General features: G+C 43.2%; 1 protein-coding gene across 1 annotated transcript in view; it reads right to left on the bottom strand.

The window, feature by feature from the left end:
• Positions 1-9,129, bottom strand: part of LOC142651583 (RNA exonuclease 1 homolog) — a 55,382-nt gene extending 46,253 nt beyond the window's left edge. Inside the window, exons 1-2 of the mRNA XM_075826476.1 lie at positions 8,928-9,129; positions 3,795-5,008 (exon numbers count right to left, since the gene is read on the bottom strand). Of these exons, the coding sequence (XP_075682591.1) occupies positions 3,795-5,008; positions 8,928-9,069 (1,356 nt within the window). The 5' untranslated portion in view covers positions 9,070-9,129. The remainder of the gene's footprint in view (positions 1-3,794; positions 5,009-8,927) is intronic.
• Between the last annotated feature and the right edge of the window lie 16,656 nt (positions 9,130-25,785).

The following is a 25,785-nucleotide window of genomic DNA, read 5'->3' on the forward strand; positions in this document are numbered from 1 at the left end:
CAGGAAATTCAGTTCTCCACAGTGTAATTGTATGGCATAACAGGTCACCCTGTGTAAACAAAGCAAAACCCTCTACTGAAGAGACAACCCCAACCTCCAAACTATACCCTTAATGGCCTATCCAATTTAATAATGTAGAGCAGGAGTCTCAAGTGCACGGCCCGCATGCGGTCCCTGAGCCGGTCAACTGCGGCCCGCAGGACACAAATGCTAGTATTGCCTCTGCTCTGGGACTCTGTGGAATTCCCCAACATCGCTGTCCATATGGACAGCGATGTCTAGGGCTTCCCCAGAGCTGGACAGTGATGTCAGGAGCACAGCTGGAGTCCCAGTAGACTAGCGCTCTGCCCAGGACTTCGGCTCTGAGGTTGCCCCTGACATCTCTGTCCATATACGAACAGTGATGTCAGGAGCAGGGCTGGAATCCCAGGCAAAGCGCTGGAAGCGTCTCTGCTCCGGGACTCCATATATATATCAGGGACTTCCTCAGAGTTCCTGAGCAGAGCCTATACTAGTGCTCCGCTCTGGGACCTAGGTCTGGGGTTGCCCCTGACAGCACATTCCGGTCCAGGAGTATCCCCTGACGTCACTGTGTATGGACCGTGACGTCAGGGGCTCCTCCAGCAGAGGAATCCCTGGTCAAAGTGTCGGCAACGCTCTGGCTGGGAATTCCACTCCAAGAGGGAGCCCCAATAGAGCCATCTACTCAAGGGGTGTGTGGCATGATCTACAGAGGGCACTGTGGGTGTGTGGCAGCATCTACAGAGGACACTGTAGATACTGCCACACACCCCTAGATAATGCCAAAGGGGCTGCCCAATCTTGACATGTGTGTCTGCCAAACGCTGCCAACTGAGCTGCCGGACTACACTTAGCAACACAAGCTGGAAAACTGGATTGTTGCAATAAGCACGTGGAGAAAACTCTAAATTTCCCTTAAGTTTAAACATAGCGCTATTACAGTAATGTAGTATTATAGTAATGTAGTAATGTAGTATTATTATAGTAGTTCAAATAACTAATTGATTAACAATATTTTTGTATCGTATCAAATTTCTAAGTAACACGGCCCCGTCAATGGGTCGGGTGCAAACAGTGAGATTTGGTGTGATACCAATGGGTCCAAAAGAAAAAAAATAAAGAAAAAAAACAACACTTCAGTAGTCAGTGTTGTCTGGGTTATTGGTTTGTTGCTTCTCACGACCCCTGTCACCATGCAAAGTCTGCCACAGACTTTGCATAGTAGGTCTGATCATGTCCAGTTGAGGTAGTCCAAGGATGATTTGAATGGAGATCCCTCACTGTGGATGGAAATGGATGCGCTGATAAGCCAATGGCTTATACATTATTAGGGTATGTTCACACTACAGCGTCCGTAACGGCCGAAATTACGGGGCTGTTCTCAGGAGAAAACAGCCCCGTCATTTGCAGGTGCTTGAACGCCGCGTCCATTACGGACGTAATTGGCGCTGCTTTTCATTGGGGTCAATGAATAACGGCTCCAATTACGCCCCAAGAAGTGACAGGTCACTTCTTTGACGCGGGCGTCTATTTACACGCCATCTTTTAACAGCGACGCGGAAATATACGCCTCGTGTGAACTGACAAATGCTTTCAATGGGCAGATGTTTGTCAACGCTTTCAAGCCATAATTTCGGACGTAATTCGGGGGTTAAAACGCCCGAATTACGTCCGTAATTAGTGTGTGTGAACATACCCTCAGGTTATGTTCACACGGCTTATTTTCAGCCGTTTTTCGGCCGTAACGCTGAATGCCTGCAAACATCTGCACTCTGATTTCAACGGGAAAAAAAACTTTCGGTCCAACGGGACTTTTTTTACGCGACAGTTTGAAAACGGCGCATAAGAAACGGTGCGTAAAAACTGCATGTCACTTCTTAAGCAGTTTTGCATTGGGTCAATAGAAAACCAGCTGCAAAAAACGCCTCAAAAGAAGTTTGTGGTTTCAAAAACGGCTGAAGATCAGGTTCGGTTTTCCCTTGAAAACAGCTCCGTATTTTACAGCGTTTCTCATTTTGCATGTGTACCCTAACAGCTCCAGTTATCCTGGTGGCAATCTTTATTATTTTTTTTGATTGTGTGGTTCCACCTGATAAACCTGTCATTTTACTAGGGGAAGCGCGTCGGAACTGTGTTTAGTATCTGTACTTATTTTTTTTGTTTCTTTTTTATGTGCAGTACCTCCCTCTATCAGGCCCTGCCACGGAAAGCGCGGCAAAAAACTTCCAAAATGGACTCCCATTGATTTCAATGGGAGGTGGAGGCTTTTTTTCCCGCAAGCAAAAAAAAAATAAAAAATGCTTGCGGGAAAAAGCTACATGTCTTATATCTTGAAGCGTTTTCTACCTCAAAATCCCCATTGAAATCAATGAGATGGAAATAAATGCGTCTGACGCGTTTTTTCCCCCATAATTTGACGCGTTTTTCAGCAAAAATGCTTGCGGCTTTTCCCTTTGTATGTTGAAGAAATAGGTAAAGAAAACCACGTAAAAAAAACGCATGTGGTGCAATTTTTCCAGGCAGAATTTTCTGCCTGCAAAAAAAACTCAGTGTGAATAAACCCTTTGGCCATGTTCACACGCTTAACAAATGGCTGAAAATACGGAGCCGTTTTCAAGGGAAAACAGCCCCCGATTTTCAGCAGTTTAAACTAGCATTTTTTACAGCTGTTTTTGGAGCGTTTTTTCTATGGTCAATGAAAAACTGCTCCAAAAACGGCTCAAGTAGTGACATGCACTTACTTTGCGAGGCTTTTTTTTTTTAAGCCGTTTTTTTTAAATCAGCCGCGTAAAAAAAACGCCCGTGGGAACTGAACGCCATTTTTCTCATTGAAATAAATGGGCAGATGTTTGGAGGTGTTCAGTCCCCGTATTTCTAGCAGTTTGTCGGGACGTTAACGGCCCAAAAAACAGCTGAAAATAGGCCGTGTGTATATGCCCTTAGAGAAAAATAAGCCCAGTGAGATCTGGAATGTAACGTGTATGTTATTACTTTTTACAATACACTTTTTTCCATCCTTGAGGAATATAGGCCAATATGTTATCTATCTCAATTCTGCACTGCGGTTTGATTGTTTTTTATTATTTTTTAAATTATTTGTATCACACTAAATCACACTGCGTGTTTAGCCCCCCCCCCTCCCCCATTCTCTAGACCAGTGGTGTTAAACCCATGGCACCCCAGCTGTTGCAAAACTACAACTCCCAAGCATTCCCTGGTTGCTGCAGGCTATTAAGGCATGCTGGGAGATGGTTTTGCAATAGATGGAGGGCCACAGGTTTGACACGTGTGCTCTAGATTATTAAATCGGATAGGCCATTAACAGGGAATCTAGGGCATAGGTTGGAGCAGTCCCTTGAGTAGGGGGTTTGCTCTGTTAAGGCAGGGTGACCAGGTAGGGTATAACAGGGTCAGTTTGTTTTCCCTATAGCATTTTTTGGCCCACTATTTTTTAAAGGACATCCTCCTTTATCAATATGAAGTAAAAGTTATGTTTTATTGTGCCGTTTTTTGATCCGTCTTTTTTTCTGTGACTAAGTTTTTCTTATAACACTGCTGGCTATAATCTGGGCTACCAAAGCCATTACATTTGTTTGGCTCTGTGAAAACCGTATGGCATTACAACAGTCATTCCAAAAAAAATTAACTCAAAGCCTCAGCATGTTTAGAAAAGCATTTTCTGTGGCTTGCCCAAAGCATGAAGTTTCTTCAAAACATAATTGAGAGAACTTACAATTATCAAAAATTCACTGAACAAAACGGATGTGACATACCTGTGCAGATTTTCGCTTTGCTTCACTTTCAGTGAATTCATTAAAAATTCTTCGACATTCTTCTATTGGATCATCAGAAAGATCAGTTTCCTCATCAGAGTCGTCCTCCGTATCAGAAGATGAATTTAAAACAATGACTTCATTTTCTACACTTCTGTCCGCCTCACATTCCTGTTCAATTATTATTGGATCATCACAATTCTCATCCAAAATTGTGGCTTCAGCAGCCATACCATCGTAGTGTTCAGATTCCTTTGCATCATGAAGGAACAGACTAGGTTGCTTCAATGAGTTTTCTTTAAATGAAGGACGGCAATCATCCTTACTATCACATTTTTCAACAATGGTCATTGCAGAGCACTCATGATCGTCTTCATCGCTACTTACAGTAATAGGTCTCTCATCTGTAAGCTCTTTGCAGTCGGAGGATGGATCCAGCTCCGTAGAAATACAGTTGCCAGGACCTTCTAGTATTTCACCATGGTCTTTGAGGTGACCACTGTCATTGATCTGAGCAGTAACACCCATACTGGAAGGGAAAGTTTGGTTTACAGAGTCTGCCTTTACATCAACGGTACTTTCAGTTGGAGTCACAATTAAGCTTTCCACAGCATCAACTGAAGGAACATTTCCTTCTTCTTGTACTTTGGCATCATCACATAACAGTACTTGCTCTTTGTTTCCACATACTTTATTGGGTCTTTGTTTCTTTGAAACCTCCAGTAGTGGAGGAACATCAATAACAAGCATATCTTCATCATCAGACTCTTGAAGCTTTATTTCCAACCTAATCGGAGACACAGCTCTTGGTTTTTTTTGTGGGTTATCCAACTCCTCTTCACAGTTGCGCTTTGATTTCAATTTATTTTCATTTTCCTTTGTAATGGAACCAAAGAAGCCTGCAGAATAATTAAGCAAGGGGTCATACTCCAAGTCTGTGGCTGGGCAGCTTCTATCAATGATATATTTTTTGGGTAACTGGTTACTGTTCTTTGTGGAGACTGGAACTGCTGTACATTTCTTTTTTGATGGAGTATGCGGTTTCTCCACAACATCTGCCACGATATTGCAGTTACTGTCAAGCTTGGCTGCAGGATCTTCTACGCACTGTGTTCCATTTGTGAACAGCAAAAGAGTTTTTTGTTTCTCTTCAACTTCATTTTTTACAGCCTCAATGGCTTTATTAAGACGCTCAAGTTCCTGCAGGTTTTTAACTACAACACAAAAAGGAACAAAGTACCATAGTAAGCAGTTAGTGCATTCATCTTTCCTCTTGCATCCACTAAGAAATATATGTTAGAAAGCAAGCTTCTACGTTACCATCTTGCACCCTAAAAATAATCAAAGACACTGACCCAGTGTCTTTGATTATTTTTAGGGTGCAAGATGGTAACGTTTATAAAATAATTATTTTGGCATGGGCAAAATGGCAGTTTTTATCCATCTCAGGCTTAAAGGTGTTTTCCCACGAAGGATATTGATGACATATCCACAGGATGTCAAATGTCAGATAGATGTGCGTCCCACCTCTGGGACCCGCACCTATCTCTAGAACGGGGCCCCTAATACCTCTGTGTTCCGGCTGATTTCCGACCACGAAGGAGAAAACAGCGTAGCTCGCTGAGCTACGTTGTCTCCATAAGCCCCATAGAATGGAGCGGTAGCTGTAGAAACATTGCAGCTCGCATGCTACACTGCTTCTGTAACTGCCATTCACTACTATGGGAGTTATGGAAACAGCGCAGCTCAGCGAGCTATGTCATAAATGTCCCCTCGTGGGAAAACCCCTTTAAGCTTGTTGCCCAAACAGTCGGGCATCCGGCAGTCAGAAACTGCAAAGGATTCTGGAGAGAAGACAGGAGCTGCTGCTGTCTTCCCTGTACTCACGTGTACACACACAAATGTGTGTGTAATACTAGTCCCGATGGTCATGTGACTGGTCACATGATTGCCAGGATGCCGGTAGTAGGATCCTGCTGCTGGGTCTAGACCTGGCACAGCCCTAACAGTTTCAATAGTCAATATTACAGTGCTGTGCGTTGCCAGTTAGTAGAAAATTATTTATTTTTTTTCACACTATAAAAGTCGCCCAAAGGTCTTTTTGGACCTTTAACAGAAAAGCTATAAGTAAAATACAATACAGGACATTTAAATTACATACAAAATAGACCCAGAAAAACACTCCCCCCACCAATCATTGTCATAACACTAGCTCTGACCCGATTACCAAAAAAAAAACCTGCGACATCAATTTTACGGTAGACAATGACACGCATAAAAAGTCTTTAGGTTAACACTATTACTAGAAAAAAAAACAATTTGCTAAAAAGTAGAAAAGCATTTTTTTCCCCCGCTTACCTGGTCCTGAACCGGTTAAAAAAAAAAAAACCCCGCTCCTATGTTTAGATACAGATGTTACATACCGGTTATAGCTTTCCCTGGAGTTTGTTTTATCCCCTCTCAGAACATCAAGCTAATGTGTCCAGTGCTGGTGAAAAGCCACTTCTAGTGCGCACATTTTCATTGGCTGGCCTGCACTATCGCAGGAATCACTCCGCTGCCCGTGTACACGAGGATCTGAGCTACTAGGCATGTGCGTCCACTGGCACTTTAGATGTTCTGAGAGGGTATTAAAAAAAAAGTACTAGAGGGCCCAATAACAAGGGAAAAAAATACCAGTGTACAAGTACAACATCCATGAGGCGGCATAAGGTAATTGTCCAGTGTGCAGTGAGTTGAATCAAATTAACCCCTTAGTGACCACCAATAGGCCTTTTCACAGCAGTCACTAAGGGGCCTTAAAGAGGCTCTGTCACCAGATGATCAAATCCTTATCTCCTATTACATGTGATCGGCACTGTAATGTAGAAACAGTAACGTTTTTTGTTTTTTTTAAAACGATAATTTTTGGCCAAGTTGAGCAATTTAATATTTATGCAAATGAGCCTTTCTAATGGACAACTGGGCGTGTTTTCTCTTATTTCCAACTGGGCGTGTCTTGTGTTTGTAACATCTGGGCGTTTTTACTTGTTTTACTAGCTGGGCGTTGTGAATGGGAGTGTATGATGCTGACGAATCAGCATCATCCACTTCTCTTCGTTACCACCCAGCTTCTGGCAGTGCAGACACACAGCGTGTTCTCGCTCATCCGACGCGATGAAGTTCCTGTGGGAGGAAGTGAGTGACGTCACAGCGTGATCTCTCGAGAACACGCTGTGTCTGTGCAATGCCAGAAGCTGGGCATTGTGAATAGAAGTGGATGATGCGGATTCGTCAGCATCATACACTTCTATTCACAACGCCCAGCTAGTAAAACAAGTAAAAACGCCCAGATGTAACGAACACAATACACGCCCAGTTGTCCATTAGAAAGGCTCATTTGCATAAATATAAAATAGCTCATAACTTGGCCAAAAATGATCGTTTTTAAAAAAGAAAACAAAAAACGTTACTGTTCTCTACATTGCAGCACCGATCACATGCAATAGGAGATAGGGATTTAATAATCTGGTGACAGAGCCTCTTTAAGCTAGGCCGTCGCCCTTTCATGGCAGCCCAGGCAAAGTCCTGCACGGGTGTCCCATGCAGGCTGGAGACGGGGCTCCGCTGTCTGATGACAGCCGGGCTCCTGCTCCAACAGCCGCGAACAAAGTTAACTTAGATCGCAGGCTGTTTAACCCGTTAAATGCCGCAGTCAATAGCGACCGCAGCATTTAACTTGTTCACAGAGAGAGGGAGCTCCCGCTCACCCATCAGCAGCCTGCAAATGCAATCGGGGAGCTCCGACGAGGTGTCATGGCAGCCGGGGGCCTGATAAAAGCCCCCAGGTCTACCCTGGGCATTTGCCTATTAGGACGTGTCAGAGGCACGTCCTAATAGATTGCCTGTCAGATTTACACCGACCGGCATTAATGCTCTGGTATACGAAGTATACCAAAGCATTATAGCAGCGATCTGAAGATCGCACAGTAAAGTCCCCTAGTGGGACTAATAAAAAGTTAATGTGAAATAAAAAATAAAAGTACAGTAAAAAGAAATAAGAGTACACATATATGGTATCGCCGCAACCAGAATGACTCAAACAATAAAGTTAATATGTAATTTAAAACGCAAAGTGAACGCCGTAAAAAAAAAAGCTCATCAAATTTATATGTACCCCAAAATAGGGCCATTAAAAAGTACAACAAATCCCACAAAAAACAAGCCCTCGTACAGCTATGCCAACAGAAAAAATAAAAATTATAGCTCATCGAATGAGACTATAGAAAAACGAGAAATATAGCACGGTCGTTAGGGCCTAAGAGGCTGGTCACTAAGGGGTTAAACAGCGTTTATCTTTAGAAGTTCACATAATATACACCAAACCCATGAGTCTCGCTCCCTCTGTACAGTCCTTCTTGCTTTATCACAACATGCTCTAGATTTGCTTTATGTTTTATCACAACATGCTTTATATTTGCTTTATGTTTTATCACAACATGCTTTATGTTTGCTTTATGTTTTAATCACAACATGCTCTATAATTGCCATGTTTGTTTTTTTCCACCGTGGGCTTCAAAGGAGTTTAGAAAAAACACACCTGCCTATAGGAGGAGTAGAATTGGGTTGGTGAACATGCGCTTCCCCATAGACACAGGACAAACCCCAAGAATAATTTAATGAGCACAGAGAAAACTTTTCTATGGTGGAGTAGGAGCAGAAACTTGTTTAGGGCCTTCTCAATAGTCAAGATACTCAGCACTCCATAAGCTTCCAATGTGGTAGTGAAACTTTTTACATTGGTCCTGGTGGGACAGGGGTCATAAATACGTTCCCCAGAAGATATTTTCAAATATTAAAAAAAATAAAAATAATTGGGGGACGGGGCACACCCCACAACAGCTCTCTAAACCTACTGGCAAATGGACACTAGTATGAGAGTCCGCTCGATAAGCCAGACCAGTGAGCAGCAGCAGCAGCAGCCAGAAAGCCTCTCCCTCTGGAGGACTGCCTCAGATAACGTTTCCCCAAAGACACCACAACATGAAACGCGCATTCAAAAGCGCTGCAAAATTCACCAACTGAAATTCCCTCGTACGCGTGGCCACAGCATTAAAATATCACTGAGGCGGCCAGGTGAGCTAGATAACGCACAGGCATGATCACCGTCCTTCTTCTGCGCCCCATCTGCCCCCGGAGCCACATGGCAGAACTGGCAATGAGGCCGGGTACAGCCCCCTGGCTCCGTGGTAAACGGGCAGTCCAGAAGACAGAAGAAACCCTCGGAGCGCAGCATCAACCAGCCTACTAATCCCGCAGCTGAGGAAACTCCCGCTCTTCAACCGAACCAATCGCACGCCGGAGCCCGCCTCTTTTAACTTCTACGTCATCAGCAGTCTGCCAATCCGGTGCTTCGAAATAGCTTCAGGTCAGCGGGCACTCTTGACTCTGGCCGTTCACGACCATAGATGCGTTTGTCATGTAGTCTGAACGCAAACAAACGGCGTTATATAAAATATATGAACGAATACATATATTATTATAGCAGCACTGCACGTACAGCTTTCTGAGAACACATGAGCATTAGGAGCAGTTTGAGACTACATAATGCAATTGAATAAATTACATTTCACATAGCAATTAGGGTATATCAGTGAGACCAACTGCACGCGAAGGGAAAAACGGCCGTAACTACGAGCCGTAATTACGGGCCCATAGACTTCTATTGGCCACGGGTACCTTCCCGTTTGCTTACGGGAAGGTGCCCGTGCCGTTGAAAAATATGGACCATGTCCTATTTCAGGCCGTAATTACGGCACGGGCCGGCCCATAGAAGTCTATGGGGCTCCTGTAATTACGGGTGGATACGTGTGTGCAAACGTAATTACGGGAGCGTTGCTGGGCGACGTCAGTAAATAGTCACTGTCCAGGGTGCTGAAATAGTTGTAGAAGAAAGAAAGAGAGGATCCAGCGATGTATAATAAATGTGGGGAAAGACGGTTTCCACTTTATAACAAAAATAGTGTGTAGAAAAGGCAGATCCAGCACTCAAATATAAAAAAATCGATTTTTATTGGGTCATTTTAAAAAAATTGGGATAAAACAATAATCCCGGGACCACGCTTACGCGTTTCAGACCACTGGGGTCCTTAATCATAGCTATGATTAAGGACCCCAGTGGTCTGAAACGCGTAAGCGTGGTCCCGGGATTATTGTTTTATCCCAATTTTTTTAAAATGACCCAATAAAAATCGATTTTTTTATATTTGAGTGCTGGATCTGCTTTTTCTACACACTATTTTTGTTTCTACAACCTGCTGTCGACACAGGATCAAGTTCAGGAGGATTTACGAGCACCCACAGCTTTCTGGATTTTTTATGTCTACATTGCTTTACAAAACGCATTGGAAAAACGCAATTTAAAATGAAGGATATGAGGTGAGCAAAACTTTTGGTAAACTTTTTTCACTTTCCACTTTATAACGCCTCACTCACACGAACGTGGCGTTTTTGCAAAAACCACTTAACAGCTCCGTGGGGCAGCAGCATATGATGTGCGGCTGCGTGCTTTTCGCGCAGCCGCCATCATTATGACACTCCATTTGGATGTTTGTAAACAGAAAAGCACGTGGTGCTTTTCTGTTTTCATTCATCCTTTTGACAGCTAATGCGCGAATCACGCTCTTCGCACGGAAGTGCTTCCGTGCGACATGCGTGGTTTTCACGCACCCATTGACTTCAATGGGTGCGTGATTCACGCAAAACGCCCAAAGAACGGACATGTCGTGACTTTTTTTCAGCGGACTCACGCTGAGTAAAAATCACGGACAGTCTGCACGGCCCCATAGACTAATATAGGTCCGTGCAACGCGCGTGCAAATCACGCGCGTTGCACGGACGTTTTTCCCGTTCGTCTGAATAAAGCCTTAGGATGTGAAGAATAAATAGCGAACACAGGAAGAGTAACAAGGTGGTTAAGATTGCCTACGTGTTTCGAGCACGATCTGTGCTCTTATTCATGGCTATTTATTGTTCACATCCTAATAAAGTGGAAACCGTGTTTCCCCACATTTATTATACATCGCTGGATCCTCTCTTTCTTTCTTCTACATTGCCTGCCGTGTGCCGTCGCGGAGATCCCAGCGAGATCCGAACACAAGAACGTGGAGCTGGTGAGCTGGAGGTTTCCTCCTACCCTCTCTTTCCCCTCTACAATTTCTGCTGAAATAGTTAACTGATCGGCAGCAACTCTGTCAGCACCCGGGACAGGGACTACCGCTGGAGTTAATAGTATTAAGGCCTCGTGCACACTTCCTTCACCGGTTTAGCGGCCGTTTTTTGACGGATCTGTGTGCCCGTTTTGTTGGCCGTGTGGTTTCTGTGTGCACTCAGTGTTTCCGTTTCCGAGCGTCGAGCATGGTACTGTCCAGGGTGCTGAAAGAGCAGGGTTGTTCAGCGCTAGTCACTGTACAGGGTGCTGAAAGAGTTAATGGGCTGCACTGATTGGTGGTAACTCTTTCAGCACCCTGGACAGTGACTAGCGCTGAAGAATGACCATGCTCGGCGCTCACAAAATAAAATTTTTATGAAATAAAAAAATCAGTTCATACTTACCCAGAACTCCCTGCATTTTCTCCTGTCCGGCCTCCTAGGATGACGTTTCATCCATGTCGCCGCTGCAGCCAATCACAGACTGTAGTGGCGGTCACGCACGTCAGGATGACGTCAGAAGGCCGGCCTCCAGGGATGACGCTTCATCCCACGTGACCACCTCTGCAGCCAATCACAGGCTGCAGCGGCCTCTGCAGCCAATCACAGGCTGCCGCGTCAGAAAGGAAGGTCGGACTGGAGGAAGAAGAGGGACTTGTCACCAAGACAATGACCGGGTATGTATGAACTAGTGCTTTTTATTTTATTTTTAATCAGCAGCCTCTTTTCTCTATCAGTGATTGATAGAGACAAGTGGCTGCCAAATAGTGTAATATTTTTGTAATGTATTTCTGCCCGGCCATTTCTAGGCAACGGCTCCGTCACACACGGACGGCACACGGATGCCTTCAGTTTTTTTGATGGCCCCATTGACTTGCATGGGCCTCACGGTCACGGAATCTCGGACCAAAGTAGGACATGCTCTACTTTGGATCGGAACGGAGCAACGGGACCGTCAAAAAAACTGAAGTGTGCATGGCCCCATTGAAATGAATGGGTCAGGGTGTTAGCCGTCAGAAAAACGGCTAGCTCCCTGAAGAAAAACACTGAAGTGGGCATGAAGCCTTAAAGTTAACTTACGTGCTTCTTCCTCGAGGCTGGCCTCCCGGGATGACGTTTCATCCCAAGTGACCGCTGCAGTCAATCACAGGCCAATCACAGGCTGCAGCGGTCACATGGACTGCCGCGTCACCCAGGGAGGTGGAACTGGATGTAAAAAGAGGGACACGTCACCAAGACAACGGCCGGGGTACATATGAACTTCTTTTACTTAGGCCTGGTTTACACGAGCGTGTGCATTTTGCGCACGCAAAAAACGCTGCGTTTTGCTCGCGCAAAAGGCACTTAACAACTCCGTGTTTCATCAGCATATGATGCGCGGCTGCGAGATTTTCGCACAGCCGCCATCATTATGACACTCCGTGTGGATGTTTGTAAACAGAATAGCACGTGATGCTTTTCTGTTTACATTCAGAGTTTGACAGCTGTTGCGCGAATCACGCTGTTCGCACGGAAGTGCTTCCGTGTGACCTGCGTGGTATTCACGCACCCATTGACTTCAATGGGTGTGTGATGCGCGAACAGCGCACAAATATAGGACATGTCGTGAGTTTTTTTCAGCGGACTCACGCTGAGCAAAACTCACGGATTGTCTGCATGCCCCCATAGACTAACATAGGTCCGTATGACACGCATGAAAATCACGCGGGTCGCACGGACGTATATCACGCTCGTGTAAACGAGGCCTTACAATCGCTGCGGAAACTCTGCCCGAAAGGGCTGCCCCTTCTCTCTATCCACCACTGATAGAGAGAATGGGCTGCCGATGAGTGCATGCAATTTTGCAGAGAAAACGGGTCCGTAAATACGGGTGGAATACGGGTCGAATACGTGTGACAAAGTACCCGTATTTACGCCAGTATTTACGGGAGGAAAAAAATACGTGCATGAGGCATCAGATTGTGGATTATTACTGCGATGACAACTAAATTGCGGCAAAACGTTTTGCGGCAATCACGGTGATTAACCTTTAGGCCTCTGCACATTGGACGGAAATGCTGAAAACATGTGGACCTGCGGTGCGGACTCAATCTGCAGCATATCCATTTATTTTATCTTAACGCTGTGCTATTTTGCTGTGATTTTCACAAAATGTCAAATGAACCCTGCCTTCACATGTCGCAGTCATATCACAGTTTTGGCACAATTTTTCGCAAAATCTGAGCAAAACTGCTATATATTGCCGTGGATTCGCTTTGAAAAAACGCAGATTTAGGCTTCATGCACACGACCGTGCCCATAATTACGGCCCGCAATTACGGGCACAGCTGGCCGTTTTTACGGGCCCTGCTCCCATTATAAAGTATAGGAGCAGGGCTGGCAGGTTTCTACGGCACGCAGAGTCAAAAACGTCTCAAAATACGGAGCTGTTTTCAAGAGAAAACAGCTCCTGATTTTCAGATGTTTTCTGTGCCACTCGAAATTTTCGCTGCGTTTTTCGCTGCGTTTTTTACGGCCGTTTTTGGAGCTTTTTTCAATAGGGTCTATGGAAAACGGCTCCAAAACCATCCTAAGAAGTGTCCTGCACTTCTTTTTCGTGGCCTGCTTCCGATTTTTCGGCCGTTTTTCGGGCATTTACGGCCCGAAAAACTGCCGAAAATAGGCCGTATACGCTACAGAAAGGTAGACAGCGTTTCCGTCCTAGAGCCCGCAGGGAATTCCGGACGAAAAACCCAACCAAACTGTAGTGTAGCTTTTTGGCCGGAATGTCCGCTGCGGAAAACAGCACGTAGAAAAAAAAAATCTATACTTACCCGTAGCCATGGCGACGCATCCTTCTGACATCCTGCAGTCCGGCCCCCTTTGGCTGCAGCAGTCACATGGGTTGAAACGTCATCCCTGGAGGCCGGGCTGGACGCAGGAGCAGAGAGATCTGGTAAGTATAGACTTTTTTTTTCCTGAGTTGCAATTTTTGCAGCAGAATCGCAGCTTTTCCACCACAAAAATCGCAACATCTGCATTATGTTCCGGGTTTCACCTCCTCATTGAATTCGATGGAGAAAACCCGCAACAGAAAAGCAGCGGTTCCACAGTGTAAATTGACATCCTGCGGATTAAAAAAACGCACCGCAGGTCAATTTATGAAGGGTTTTCAGTGGGTTTTTTACCCAGCGTGTTAATGAGATTTGTTCAAATCTCATCCACTCTGCTGCTACTGTGAGGGCAGATTTACACGAACGTGTAATACGTTCGTGCAACGCGCGTTTTTCACGCGCGTCGCACGGACCTATGATAGTCTATGGGGCAGTGCAGACTGCCTGAGTCCGCTGCGTAAAACTCACGACAGGTCCTATATTTTTAGAGTTTTTCGCGCATCACGCACCCATTGAAGTCAATGGGTGCGTGAAAATCACGCGCAGCACACGGAAGCACTTCCGTGGGACAAGCGTGATTCGCGCAACAGCAGTCAAAAGTATGAATGAAAACAGAAAAGCACCACGTGCTTTTCTGTTTACAAACATACAAACAGAGTGTCATAATGATGGCGGCTGCGCGAAAAACACGCAGCTGCACATCCTATGTGATGACACACGGAGCTGTTAAGTGCCTTTTGCGCACGCAAAATGCCGTCTTTTTTGCGTGCGCAAAACGCACACGCTCGTGTAAATCCGCCCTGATAAATGGCTCCAAACACAGCTCAAGAAGTGACACACTCTACTTTTTACGGGGTGTCTTTTTACGCGCCGTTATTTGAAAATGAGGCGGAAAATAACACCCCATTGGAACAGGACGCCATATTTCTCATTGAAATCAATGGGCAGATGTTTGTAGGCGTTCTGCTTCCGATTTTACAGCCGTTTTTCGGGTTGTTTATGGCCTGAAAAACGTCTGAAAATAGCCCGTGTGAACATAGCGGTAGTGTGCCACGCGCCAGAACCACATGCAGTTGTACTACAAATTACTGCGATTTTAAGATGCATTTTAAAACCATGTGTTTCACCTGTACAAGAAATAAAAGCATCAAGGTAAGTAAAAATCCTTAACATTTCTAGGAGGCACACCAAACACTCTCGCCCGAACCTGGGTTTCGCCCTTCCGGCTTCCTCTGGGGTATCATGCCCCAGAGGAAGTCAGAAGGGCGAAAACCCAGGGTCGGGCGAGAGTGTTTGGCGTGCCGCCTAGAAATTTTAAGGATTTTTACTTACCTTGATGCTTTTATTTCTTGTTACTTTTGTGAGTATGGATTAAACTTGGCGTGGAGCAATCTTTTTTCAGAGGGTGTTGCACTATGTGTCTTCCTTTTTCCATCTATTAGAGACATAAGATCCTTTTCCTACCAGGAGTTCTTTGAACGTCGAGAGACGATAGGGAGCTCAGTGGAACTACAAGGATAAGAATTACCATCCACACCCTCATTGGATTGCGGATTGTCCACTGCATTTTTCTGGGTGAGAGTGTCCATTCTGAATGATATTGGACTGTTACCAGTGCCGTCTAAACTTAAGGGTATGTTCACACGACCTATTTTCAGATGTAATTCGGGCTTTTTACGCCTCGAATTACGCCTGAAAAAAACTCCCCTAATACGCCTACAAACATCTGCCCATTGCTTGCAATGAGTTTTACTGTGTTCTGTTCCCACGAGCCTTAATTTTACGCGTCGCTGTCAAAATACGGCGCGTAGAATGACGGCTCGTCAAAAGAAGTGCAGGACACTTCTTGGGACGTTTTTGGAGACGTATTTCATAGACTCTATTAAAAACAGCTCCAAAAGCGGCCGTAAAAAATGCAGCGAAAAATGCAGCGAAAAACGCGAGTTGCTCAAAAAACGTCTGAAAATCAGGAGATGGAATGAAGATCGGAATTTCCCTTGAAAACAGCTCCGTATTTTCAGATGTTTTTTTGTTAAGCGTGTGAACATACCCTTACTGTACTTTATATATGTCATTTAGGGTATTTGTTGGATCATACCCAATTTAGTTTTACCTGCTCTGGTCTGAGAGATACACTACCGTTCAAAAGTTTAGGGTCACTTAGAAATTTCCTTATTTTTGAAAGAAAAGCACAGTTTTTTTTCAACGAAGATAACATTAAATTAATCAGAAATACACTCTATACATTGTTAATGTGCTAAATGACTATTCTAGCTGCAAACATCTGGTTTTTAATGCAATATCTACATAGGTGTATAGAGGCCTATTTCCAGCAACCATCACTCCAGTGTTCTAATGGTACATTGTGTTTGCTAACTGTGTTAGAAGGCTAATGGATGATTAGAAAACACTTGAAAACCCTTGTGCAATTATGTTAGAACCGCTGTAAACAGTTTTGCTGTTTAGAGGAGCTATAAAACTGACCTTCCTTTGAGCTAGTTGAGAATCTGGAGCATTACATTTGTGGGTTCGATTAAACTCTCAAAATGGCTAGAAAAAGAGAGCTTTCATGTGAAACTCGAAAGTCTATTCTTGTTCTTAGAAATGAAGGCTATTCCATGCGAGAAATTGCCAAGAAACTGAAGATTTCTTACAACGGTGTGTACTACTCCCTTCAGAGGACAGCACACACTGGCTCTAACCAGAGTAGAAACAGAAGTGGGAGGCCCCGCTGCACAACTCAGCAACAAGACAAGTACATTAGAGTCTCTAGTTTGAGAAATAGACGCCTCACAGGTCCTCAACTGGCAGCTTCATTAAATAGTACCCGCAAAACGCCAGTGTCAACGTCTACAGTGAAGAGGCGACTCCGGGATGCTGGCCTTCAGGGCAGAGTGGCAAAGAAAAAGCCATATCTGAGACTGGCTAATAAAAGGAAAAGATTAATATGGGCAAAAGCACACAGACATTGGACAGAGGAAGATTGGAAAAAAGTGTTATGGACAGACGAATCGAAGTTTGAGGTGTTTGGATCACACAGAAGAACATTTGTGAGACGCAGAACAACTGAAAAGATGCTGGAAGAGTGCGTGACGCCATCTGTCAAGCATGGTGGAGGTAATGTGATGGTCTGGGGTTGCTTTGGTGCTGGTAAAGTGGGCGATTTGTACAAGGTAAAAGGAATTTTGAATAAGGAAGGCTATCACTCCATTTTGCAACGCCATGCCATACCCTGTGGACAGCGCTTGATTGGAGCCAATTTCATCCTACAACAGGACAATGACCCAAAGCACACCTCCAAATTATGCAAGTACTATTTAGGGAAGAAGCAGGCAGCTGGTATTCTATCTGTAATGGAGTGGCCAGCACAGTCACCAGATCTCATCCCCATAGAGCTGTTGTGGGAGCAGCTTGACCGTATGGTACGCAAGAAGTGCCCATCAAGCCAATCCAACTTGTGGGAGGGGCTTCTGGAAGCATGGGGTGAAATTTCTCCCGATTACCTCAGCAAATTAACAGCTAGAATGCCAAAGGTCTGCAATGCTGTAATTGCTGCAAATGGAGCATTCTTTGACGAAAGCAAAGTTTGAAGGAGAAAATTATTATTTCAAATAAAAATCATTATTTCTAAACTTGTCAATGTCTTGACTATATTTTCTAGTCATTTTGCAACTCATTTGATAAATATAAGTGTGAGTTTTCATGGAAAACACAAAATTGTCTGGGTGACCCCAAACTTTTAAACGGTAGTGTATATTGTGGGTATTTGAGCCAGGAGAAACTACCATTATATTTATTTATTTATATTTTATAATTTGGTGTTTTGTAAACGCTATGTAATAAAATGCATTAAATGTAAAAAATGTTGTGTTTGCATGTTTTTTTATTTCTTTTTTTCAGTTTTTTTTTATGAACTTATATTAACTATTTTTTACTCCCATAATGGAATTTGTAGTAATTCTTATTATTTAAATAATAATGTCTTGCATACATGTGTAATAATAAGTACGCAGACAGCTATTAGGGCATACATAAGTATGCCCTATCTACAAGCATCATAGACAGTCAGACCTCACTTAAATACACTGGGCGATCTACCCATATATGGGTATCCCTTTGATGTGTTAAAGGGGGATGGATCCCCTTTGCTTTTCCCCTTGTATGCTGCAACCAGCGTTGATCACAAGATACAAAGGATTAAACAACGGACTTCAAAGATTTCTCGGATTTCTATCGCTAGAATGTGGACAGCAGCTGTGTATTACAGCCACTGTCCTGTTCCTGGCCGTAAAGCACAGTGGCTCCTGATGGTTCTGTGGCAGAACCTGCAGATTAAACCTCACTAGTAGCTAGGATTCATAATGCAGAAGAAAATATTTTTGGAGCCAGAAGTGGATACAAGAGGAAAAAAAATTATAGAGGAAAGACTTAGTAGTCAATGGCAGTTACAGAAGCAGCGTAGCATGCGAGCTACACTGTTTGGGTATGTGCACACACAAAATCAAAAACGTCTGAAAATACGGAGCTGTTTTCAAGGGAAAACAGCTCCTGATTTTCAGCCATTTTTTTTAGCAACTTGCGTTTTTTACGTCCGTTTTTGGAGCTGTTTTTCTATTGAGACAATGAAAAAATTGCTCCAAAAATGGCTCAAGAAGTGACATGAACTTCTTTTTTACGGTGCGTTTTTTTACGCGCCATTTTTAAAAATGACTGCGTATAAAAAACGCAAGTTGCTTAACACCTAAGGAGGGAATTACAGGTAGATCATAAAATAGAGAATTTTACATTCATAAGTAATTAAAAAATAGGATTATTTTGAAATGTTGCTGGTGGATTTGTCACACGTCTCACAAAGTTTTTTGGACATTTTACGTGTGAGCTGAGAATTTGCATTAAAATAACGGATTATCGTACTATAAAACATTTATTACAATCTAAAACTAATTCTTAGAACCCCTGAGAAGTACATGTGCGCTTACTATTTGTCAATTTATTAGCTCTACACAAACCTAACACATAATACAAAGTCTTCAAAGCCATTATTTATATATCAGAAATTTATAAATATGAAGAGCGCTATCAGAAAGTAACTTTAGATGATTCAGCATAGGTTGCACAATAAAAAAAAGTTTCATTTCTCTATAGCCATATACATTTCAAGAAAAAGAAGTACAAGCTTTTTCCCAGAAAAACATACAAAAATACCATAAGTATTTAGTTAAAAAAACAGAGTGGAGTTATGAAATCAGTCTCTTTTTCTCCATTGTGAATTGTTTTCAAATGCTGTCAAGTCATGGATTGCGAATGACATCTGATGCGGTTTCCCTGTAGGCAACAAGGCTGCAAACTTCATAAATGCGGAAGGAGGCGAAAGCAGAGCCCACCATGCAGGTAGCACCAAGTACATACCACCAATTAAACAGACCAAAAGACATGCCCTTCACGATGCTGTATAGCCCAAAAGACACCATGATAATTAAAGAGATGATCTGTAGACAAAGTGGAGGACCTCTGTTCAGATTGTGCATTGTGCTTGATGGGATGCCTCAGATGTCAGACAAGACGCTCGATTTAACCACTGTGCTGGGCTCCAATCAAATTAGGTGTCTCAGACCACAGGAGAACACATTTATAGTGAAATGACAAAATGAGATGGTTGTGTAATCTAAAGAGCTGGAACAACAATCCATTTTATCCCTGGATAATCCTCACTGCTTAAGAAGGTAGTTAAACTTCTTCAGCACATGCTAGAAAGAGAAACATTGGCTCCATCGTCTTTTCATTATGTGATGGTCTTATTGCTGTCTCAATATAAACTACTGTATGTGTGAAGTGTGTATGTATATATATATATATATATATATATATATATATATATATATATATATATATATAAACGAAAAAGATCCAGCAGCACCGGTTAAAGGATGTGGGTGCAGGCCCCAGGGAGCAGACCAAGCTCTCAATATCAACAGAGATCCAAAAAAATAGGCAGCACACCATAGAAATCAGTGAAAAAGAGGGTACTTTATTAACCCCAAGTGCGACGTTTCAGCTCTATCCACTAGAGCCTTTCTCAAGCAAATGACAAGTGAAACAACAGTGGTATAGATCAAGGTACCAATTAACAAATCAATAACAGCAATCAAATACAAATCTAGGTATAATGCAAAGAAGTGTAAGTACAATGTGAAACATATCTTCAATGGTGATATATCAGTACAAGTGCATACAGAGTACAATAATACAAAAGTGTTAAAGAGTACACTTACAGGTTAATTCATCCAGTCAGTGTAAATTATAAATCAATAATAATACATACACATGTGTATACAATCGTGAAATCAAAACAGTGTTCAGTTTAAAACGGATATCACCTGGGGATGTCAGATCATGCAGCCGCAATGGCGGCGTCCACGAGGCGCAACTGCGCATGCGCGGACGTATGGCTGAGAGCAAAGGTCACCCAAGTGTGTGACGTAATAGGCGCATGTGTACTGCGCATCTGAGTATACGGACGCCATCTTGGGTACTGGCTACAGAAAGGTAAAGGAAATATTACAGGCATTATGCCTATAGATAAAAACAGACGTTAATTGACCGAGAATAGATCAGGGTGGCAGACATGAAAGCCCAAGAATACCACCGACCCCGACATTAAATAGTTCTAATCCAGTGAGGGGGAAACAACGTCTAAACAGTGCTAAAGGGATGGCAGGAGGTCACAGATCCGCAACCAGCAGATCCGTGTCACTCACATATAGGGAAAGCACCATCACATGTATGCGTAAATAACACACACATGTGACATAGTGCAGTCCCAAACCTCCCCACTTGCATCGTAAGGCGTGTATAGAGAACAAAACTGGAGAGCACTCGTGTCAAAGACGGGTCATAGTCACATGGAGCCATATATGCCTAAAGCCACCACCAATCACCTTCGGACCTAGACTGCATAAATCTGATAGGGAAACAGTACCATAAAACACAATAACAGGGTAACCAGCCATACAAAAAATGTAAAACAATGATCCAATCGATCCACATGAGTGATATCCCAAAAGATGTATCTTCATCTAAAATAGAAAAAATTAAATTAGTATATATTCAATAGGAAGTCAATTCTCATGTCAAATATACGGAACAGGAGGTCTGAACATACCACTACTGAGACCCAATGTAAGGAGGGTCTACATTAGCCCACCCAAAGCAAAATCCACATTTAAACCCCTTGGTTTTAGAGTATCAAGTCTCCCTATCCATTGAAGCTCTCTAAGTTTCAGGAGCTTAGTCCTGTCACCGCCCCTTCTGGGTAACGGGATGCGGTCTATGATTGAAAATCTTAGTTGCTGTTCGGTATGTCCAAAGTCGGAGAAGTGTTTGGATACAGGAAGATCCAACCTCCTCTTCCTAATGGTATACCTATGTTGGTTGAGTCTAGTCTTCAGGTCCAAGGTGGTCTCACCTACATATAAAGGTTTACATGGACACTGAAGTACATAGATCACAAAATCACTATTACATGTCAAATAGTGCCTAATCTGGAATTGTTTGCCTGTACCAGGGTGTTCAAAAGTTTGCCCCTTACACATAAGGTTGCAGTTAACACAGCACAAGCACGGATAACAACCCAACCTGGGTTTAGACAGAAACATCTGTTTCTTAGCTCTGATGGGGCCAATATCAGCTCTGACTAACCTATTCTTTAGACTCAGCGGTCTGCGATACGAGAAAAGTGGTGGTTTAGTGAATTCATTAACACGGGGAAGACAATTGCCCAGCATGGGCCAATGTCGTCTAATCACACTAGCAATATCCTTGCTCCTTTCCGTGTAGGTCGAGACAAAGGGAATGCGTCCTAAATCCGTTGTTGAATCCCTAGATTCTAAAAGTGTCACCCTGTCCAATTTGTCTACTTTAGCTCTATGTTTGTTAAGGAGTCTCGTCGGATAACCACGTCTCTTGAAGCGATCCATCATCAAATCCAATGTCTTATCAGAACTACCCCGTGTCACTAACAACTCTCTTGACGCGCATAAGCTGACTAGTAGGTAAGCTTTCCACCATCTTGCGTGGCTGACTACTAGAGAAAAGGAGTAGATTATTACAATCAGTAGACTTAACAAAAAGCTCAGTACTGAAGTGATCACCTCTAATCCTAACCAGTACATCTAGAAATTGAATTTCTGACTCAGACTGTACCAGCGTAAACTTAACTCCCTCATCAATTGAGTTTAGAAAAGTGTGAAAATCAGTTAACATTGTAAGGTCTCCGGTCCAAATTAAAAAGATGTCATCGATGTAACGCCACCACTTGACAACGTGTTCAAAGTGATGGGACACATAGATGAAAGCTTCCTCCAAGGTACGCATATATATATTGGCATAAGTGGGAGCGATATTAGACCCCATTGCAGTACCCCGCAGTTGTAGAAAGAAGTCATCCCCAAACAAGAAATAGTTGCATCTCAATATAATGTTTAACAACTGTAAAAGGAACACACGACAATCAGGAAAGAAATCGGACAATTGTAAAAAATCCTCCACAGCCTTCAGGCCTCTAACATGATCAATAACGGTATATAGGCTCGTAACATCAAATGAAGCAAGTATGATATTTCTATCACTCGGTATAGAGACTTCCTGCAATTTCTTCAAAAAGTCAGAGGTATCCCTGATATATGAATTGGCCCCTATAGCATAAGGTCTGAGAATCTTATCAAGGAATATAGCAACATGACAGAAAATGGAGTCAGTACCGGACACAATAGGCCGACCCGGGGGACCCACATCCTTTAACCGATGCTGCTGGATCTTTTTCGTTTTTCTGTATTGGAGACCCGCCAGCTTGCACGGTATTGTTCTTATGCTTTTTACGTTTTTTACAACTCGGTCTCATTTTATCATGAATGGCGCTGATGGTACCTTATTGCCCGTAGTTTTTGCATATACGGAGGGTTATGTCGAGCGGATACTGCTGGGTCTCAGTGGTGACGTGGGCTACCTAACCACCCCTTCTTCCACTGATTTGAAGAGGAAACTGGAGAATGAGTCCAAAAGGGCTATTACACTACAATTGCATATGTCAACCCTTGGAGAGTACTATAAATACAAAAGAATACCGAGAGGGATGCGGTCCAACCTTAGACCGAACTTATTTACGCAAAATGAGTTTTTTTGTAATAGTTTTAAACAAATTTGCCCTGGATATTATTTTGCTGAATTTAGAATTTTTACAACAAGAAATACGGACGGTTCAGGATAACATGCAGGAGGTTGATGTTGCGCTGAGGGCGGCTCTGGATAACCAGGAATATGAGAAATTTTCCGAGAGTTTGGTCGCACAAGTACAAAGATTAAAAACCGAACAGGAGGAAATAAAGAGAAGGAAGTGGAACAGGGATGCGGATGATTATCAGAAGAGGAAGGTGTACAACTGGCAAAGAGATGACTACAGGGATGGAACTGTGTCCAAGGATAATCGGAGACGCAGGAGATCGTTGGCACCCAATAAGGTTGGGATGGAAGATTCCTTTCCTTTTTTAGGGGAGACCCCGGACACTTCCATACCGGCAGGAAGCGTACTAGGAGAGGGGGTAGAAGGCACGGTTGGCGGTCTAAACCAGAGAGTGAACAGGCCCAGACAACAGATGAGGAGAGGTCCAATGGAGTTGAGGAAACGATAATTGTCAATATCTCCTCCAAGGTATTGACTGATGCTCAATCTTTACTTTTGAATAAGGGTCTGTCGTTTTGTCCTGCTGCATGCACTGATTGGTTTATGATTGAAAAAGATCTGTTTCGCTTTTTTAGGTCCATAAAATTAAAATGGTGGTTCTCTGAGAAGCTTTTGGATATGCCTATTAGGAGCTCTGAATTGAATCTTAAGCATGTGGGTCTCTTTAAAGGGAGTAATTTCACACCCTCATCCAGTATGCCGGCTATTGAGGCATTTATCACTGCAGTTAGGAATGATATTGAAGCTATTAAAATAGGTCCTAGCTCTGATAATAGACATGCACACCCTAATTTGACTACAGCAGAATTAGGGGCACTCAATGAGCTGACTAAAGACACGAGTATCACAATCAAACCAGCTGATAAGGGGGGTGCGGTTCTGGTTATGGATACTATCCTGTACTTGAGAGAGATACGGAGACAATTGAGTGACCCCGCTGTATATAAACGGATCTCATAAGATCCCAAATTTGAGATCAGTAGGGAGATTAAGGCGATACTGGACAAGGCTAAATTGGGAGGGATCATTGATGAGAGTTTGAGTGATTATCTGACCATTGAACATCCTAGAACTCCGGTTCTATATACGCTCCCTAAAATTCACAAGACATTAATTAATCCCCCGGGTCGGCCTATTGTGTCCGGTACTGACTCCATTTTCTGTCATGTTGCTATATTCCTTGATAAGATTCTCAGACCTTATGCTATAGGGGCCAATTCATATATCAGGGATACCTCTGACTTTTTGAAGAAATTGCAGGAAGTCTCTATACCGAGTGATAGAAATATCATACTTGCTTCATTTGATGTTACGAGCCTATATACCGTTATTGATCATGTTAGAGGCCTGAAGGCTGTGGAGGATTTTTTACAATTGTTCGATTTCTCTCCTGATTGTCGTGTGTTCCTTTTACAGTTGTTAAACATTATATTGAGATGCAACTATTTCTTGTTTGGGGATGACTTCTTCCTACAACTGCGGGGTACTGCAATGGGGTCTAATATCGCCCCCACTTATGCCAATATATATATGCGTACCTTGGAGAAAGCTTTCATCTATGTGTCCCATCACTTTGAACACGTTGTCAAGTGGTGGCGTTACATCGATGACATCTTTTTAATTTGGACCGGAGACCTTACAATGTTAACAGATTTTCACACTTTTCTAAACTCAATTGATGAGGGAGTTAAGTTTATGCTGGTACAGTCTGAGTCAGAAACTCAATTTCTAGATGTACTGGTTAGGATTAGAGGTGATCACTTCAGTACTGAGCTTTTTGTTAAGTCTACTGATTGTAATAATCTACTCCTTTTCTCTAGTAGTCACCCACGCAAGATGGTGGAAAGCTTACCTACTAGTCAGCTTATGCGTGTCAAGAGAGTTGTTAGTGACACGGGTAGTTCTGATAAGACATTGGATTTGATGATGGATCGCTTCAAGAGACGTGGGTATCCGACGAGACTCCTTAACAAACATAGAGCTAAAGTAGACAAATTGGACAGGGTGACACTTTTAGAATCTAGGGATTCAACAACGGATTTAGGATGCATTCCCTTTGTCTTGACCTACACGGAAAGGAGCAAGGATATTGCTAGTGTGATTAGACGACATTGGCCCATGCTGGGCAATTGTCTTCCCCGTGTTAATGAATTCACTAAACCACCACTTTTCTCGTATCGCAGACCGCCGAGTCTAAAGAATAGGCTAGTCAGAGCTGATATTGGCCCCATCAGAGCTAAGAAACAGATGTTTCTGTCTAAACCCAGGTTGGGTTGTTATCCGTGCTTGTGCTGTGTTAACTGCAACCTTATGTGTAAGGGGAAAACTTTTGAACACCCTGGTACAGGCAAACAATTCCAGATTAGGCACTATTTGACATGTAATAGTGATTTTGTGATCTATGTACTTCAGTGTCCATGTAAACCTTTATATGTAGGTGAGACCACCTTGGACCTGAAGACTAGACTCAACCAACATAGGTATACCATTAGGAAGAGGAGGTTGGATCTTCCTGTATCCAAACACTTCTCCGACTTTGGACATACCGAACAGCAACTAAGATTTTCAATCATAGACCGCATCCCGTTACCCAGAAGGGGCGGTGACAGGACTAAGCTCCTGAAACTTAGAGAGCTTCAATGGATAGGGAGACTTGATACTCTAAAACCAAGGGGTTTAAATGTGGATTTTG

The sequence above is a fragment of the Rhinoderma darwinii genome, chromosome 1 (assembly GCF_050947455.1).
Source record: "Rhinoderma darwinii isolate aRhiDar2 chromosome 1, aRhiDar2.hap1, whole genome shotgun sequence".
Taxonomy (NCBI): domain Eukaryota; kingdom Metazoa; phylum Chordata; class Amphibia; order Anura; family Rhinodermatidae; genus Rhinoderma; species Rhinoderma darwinii.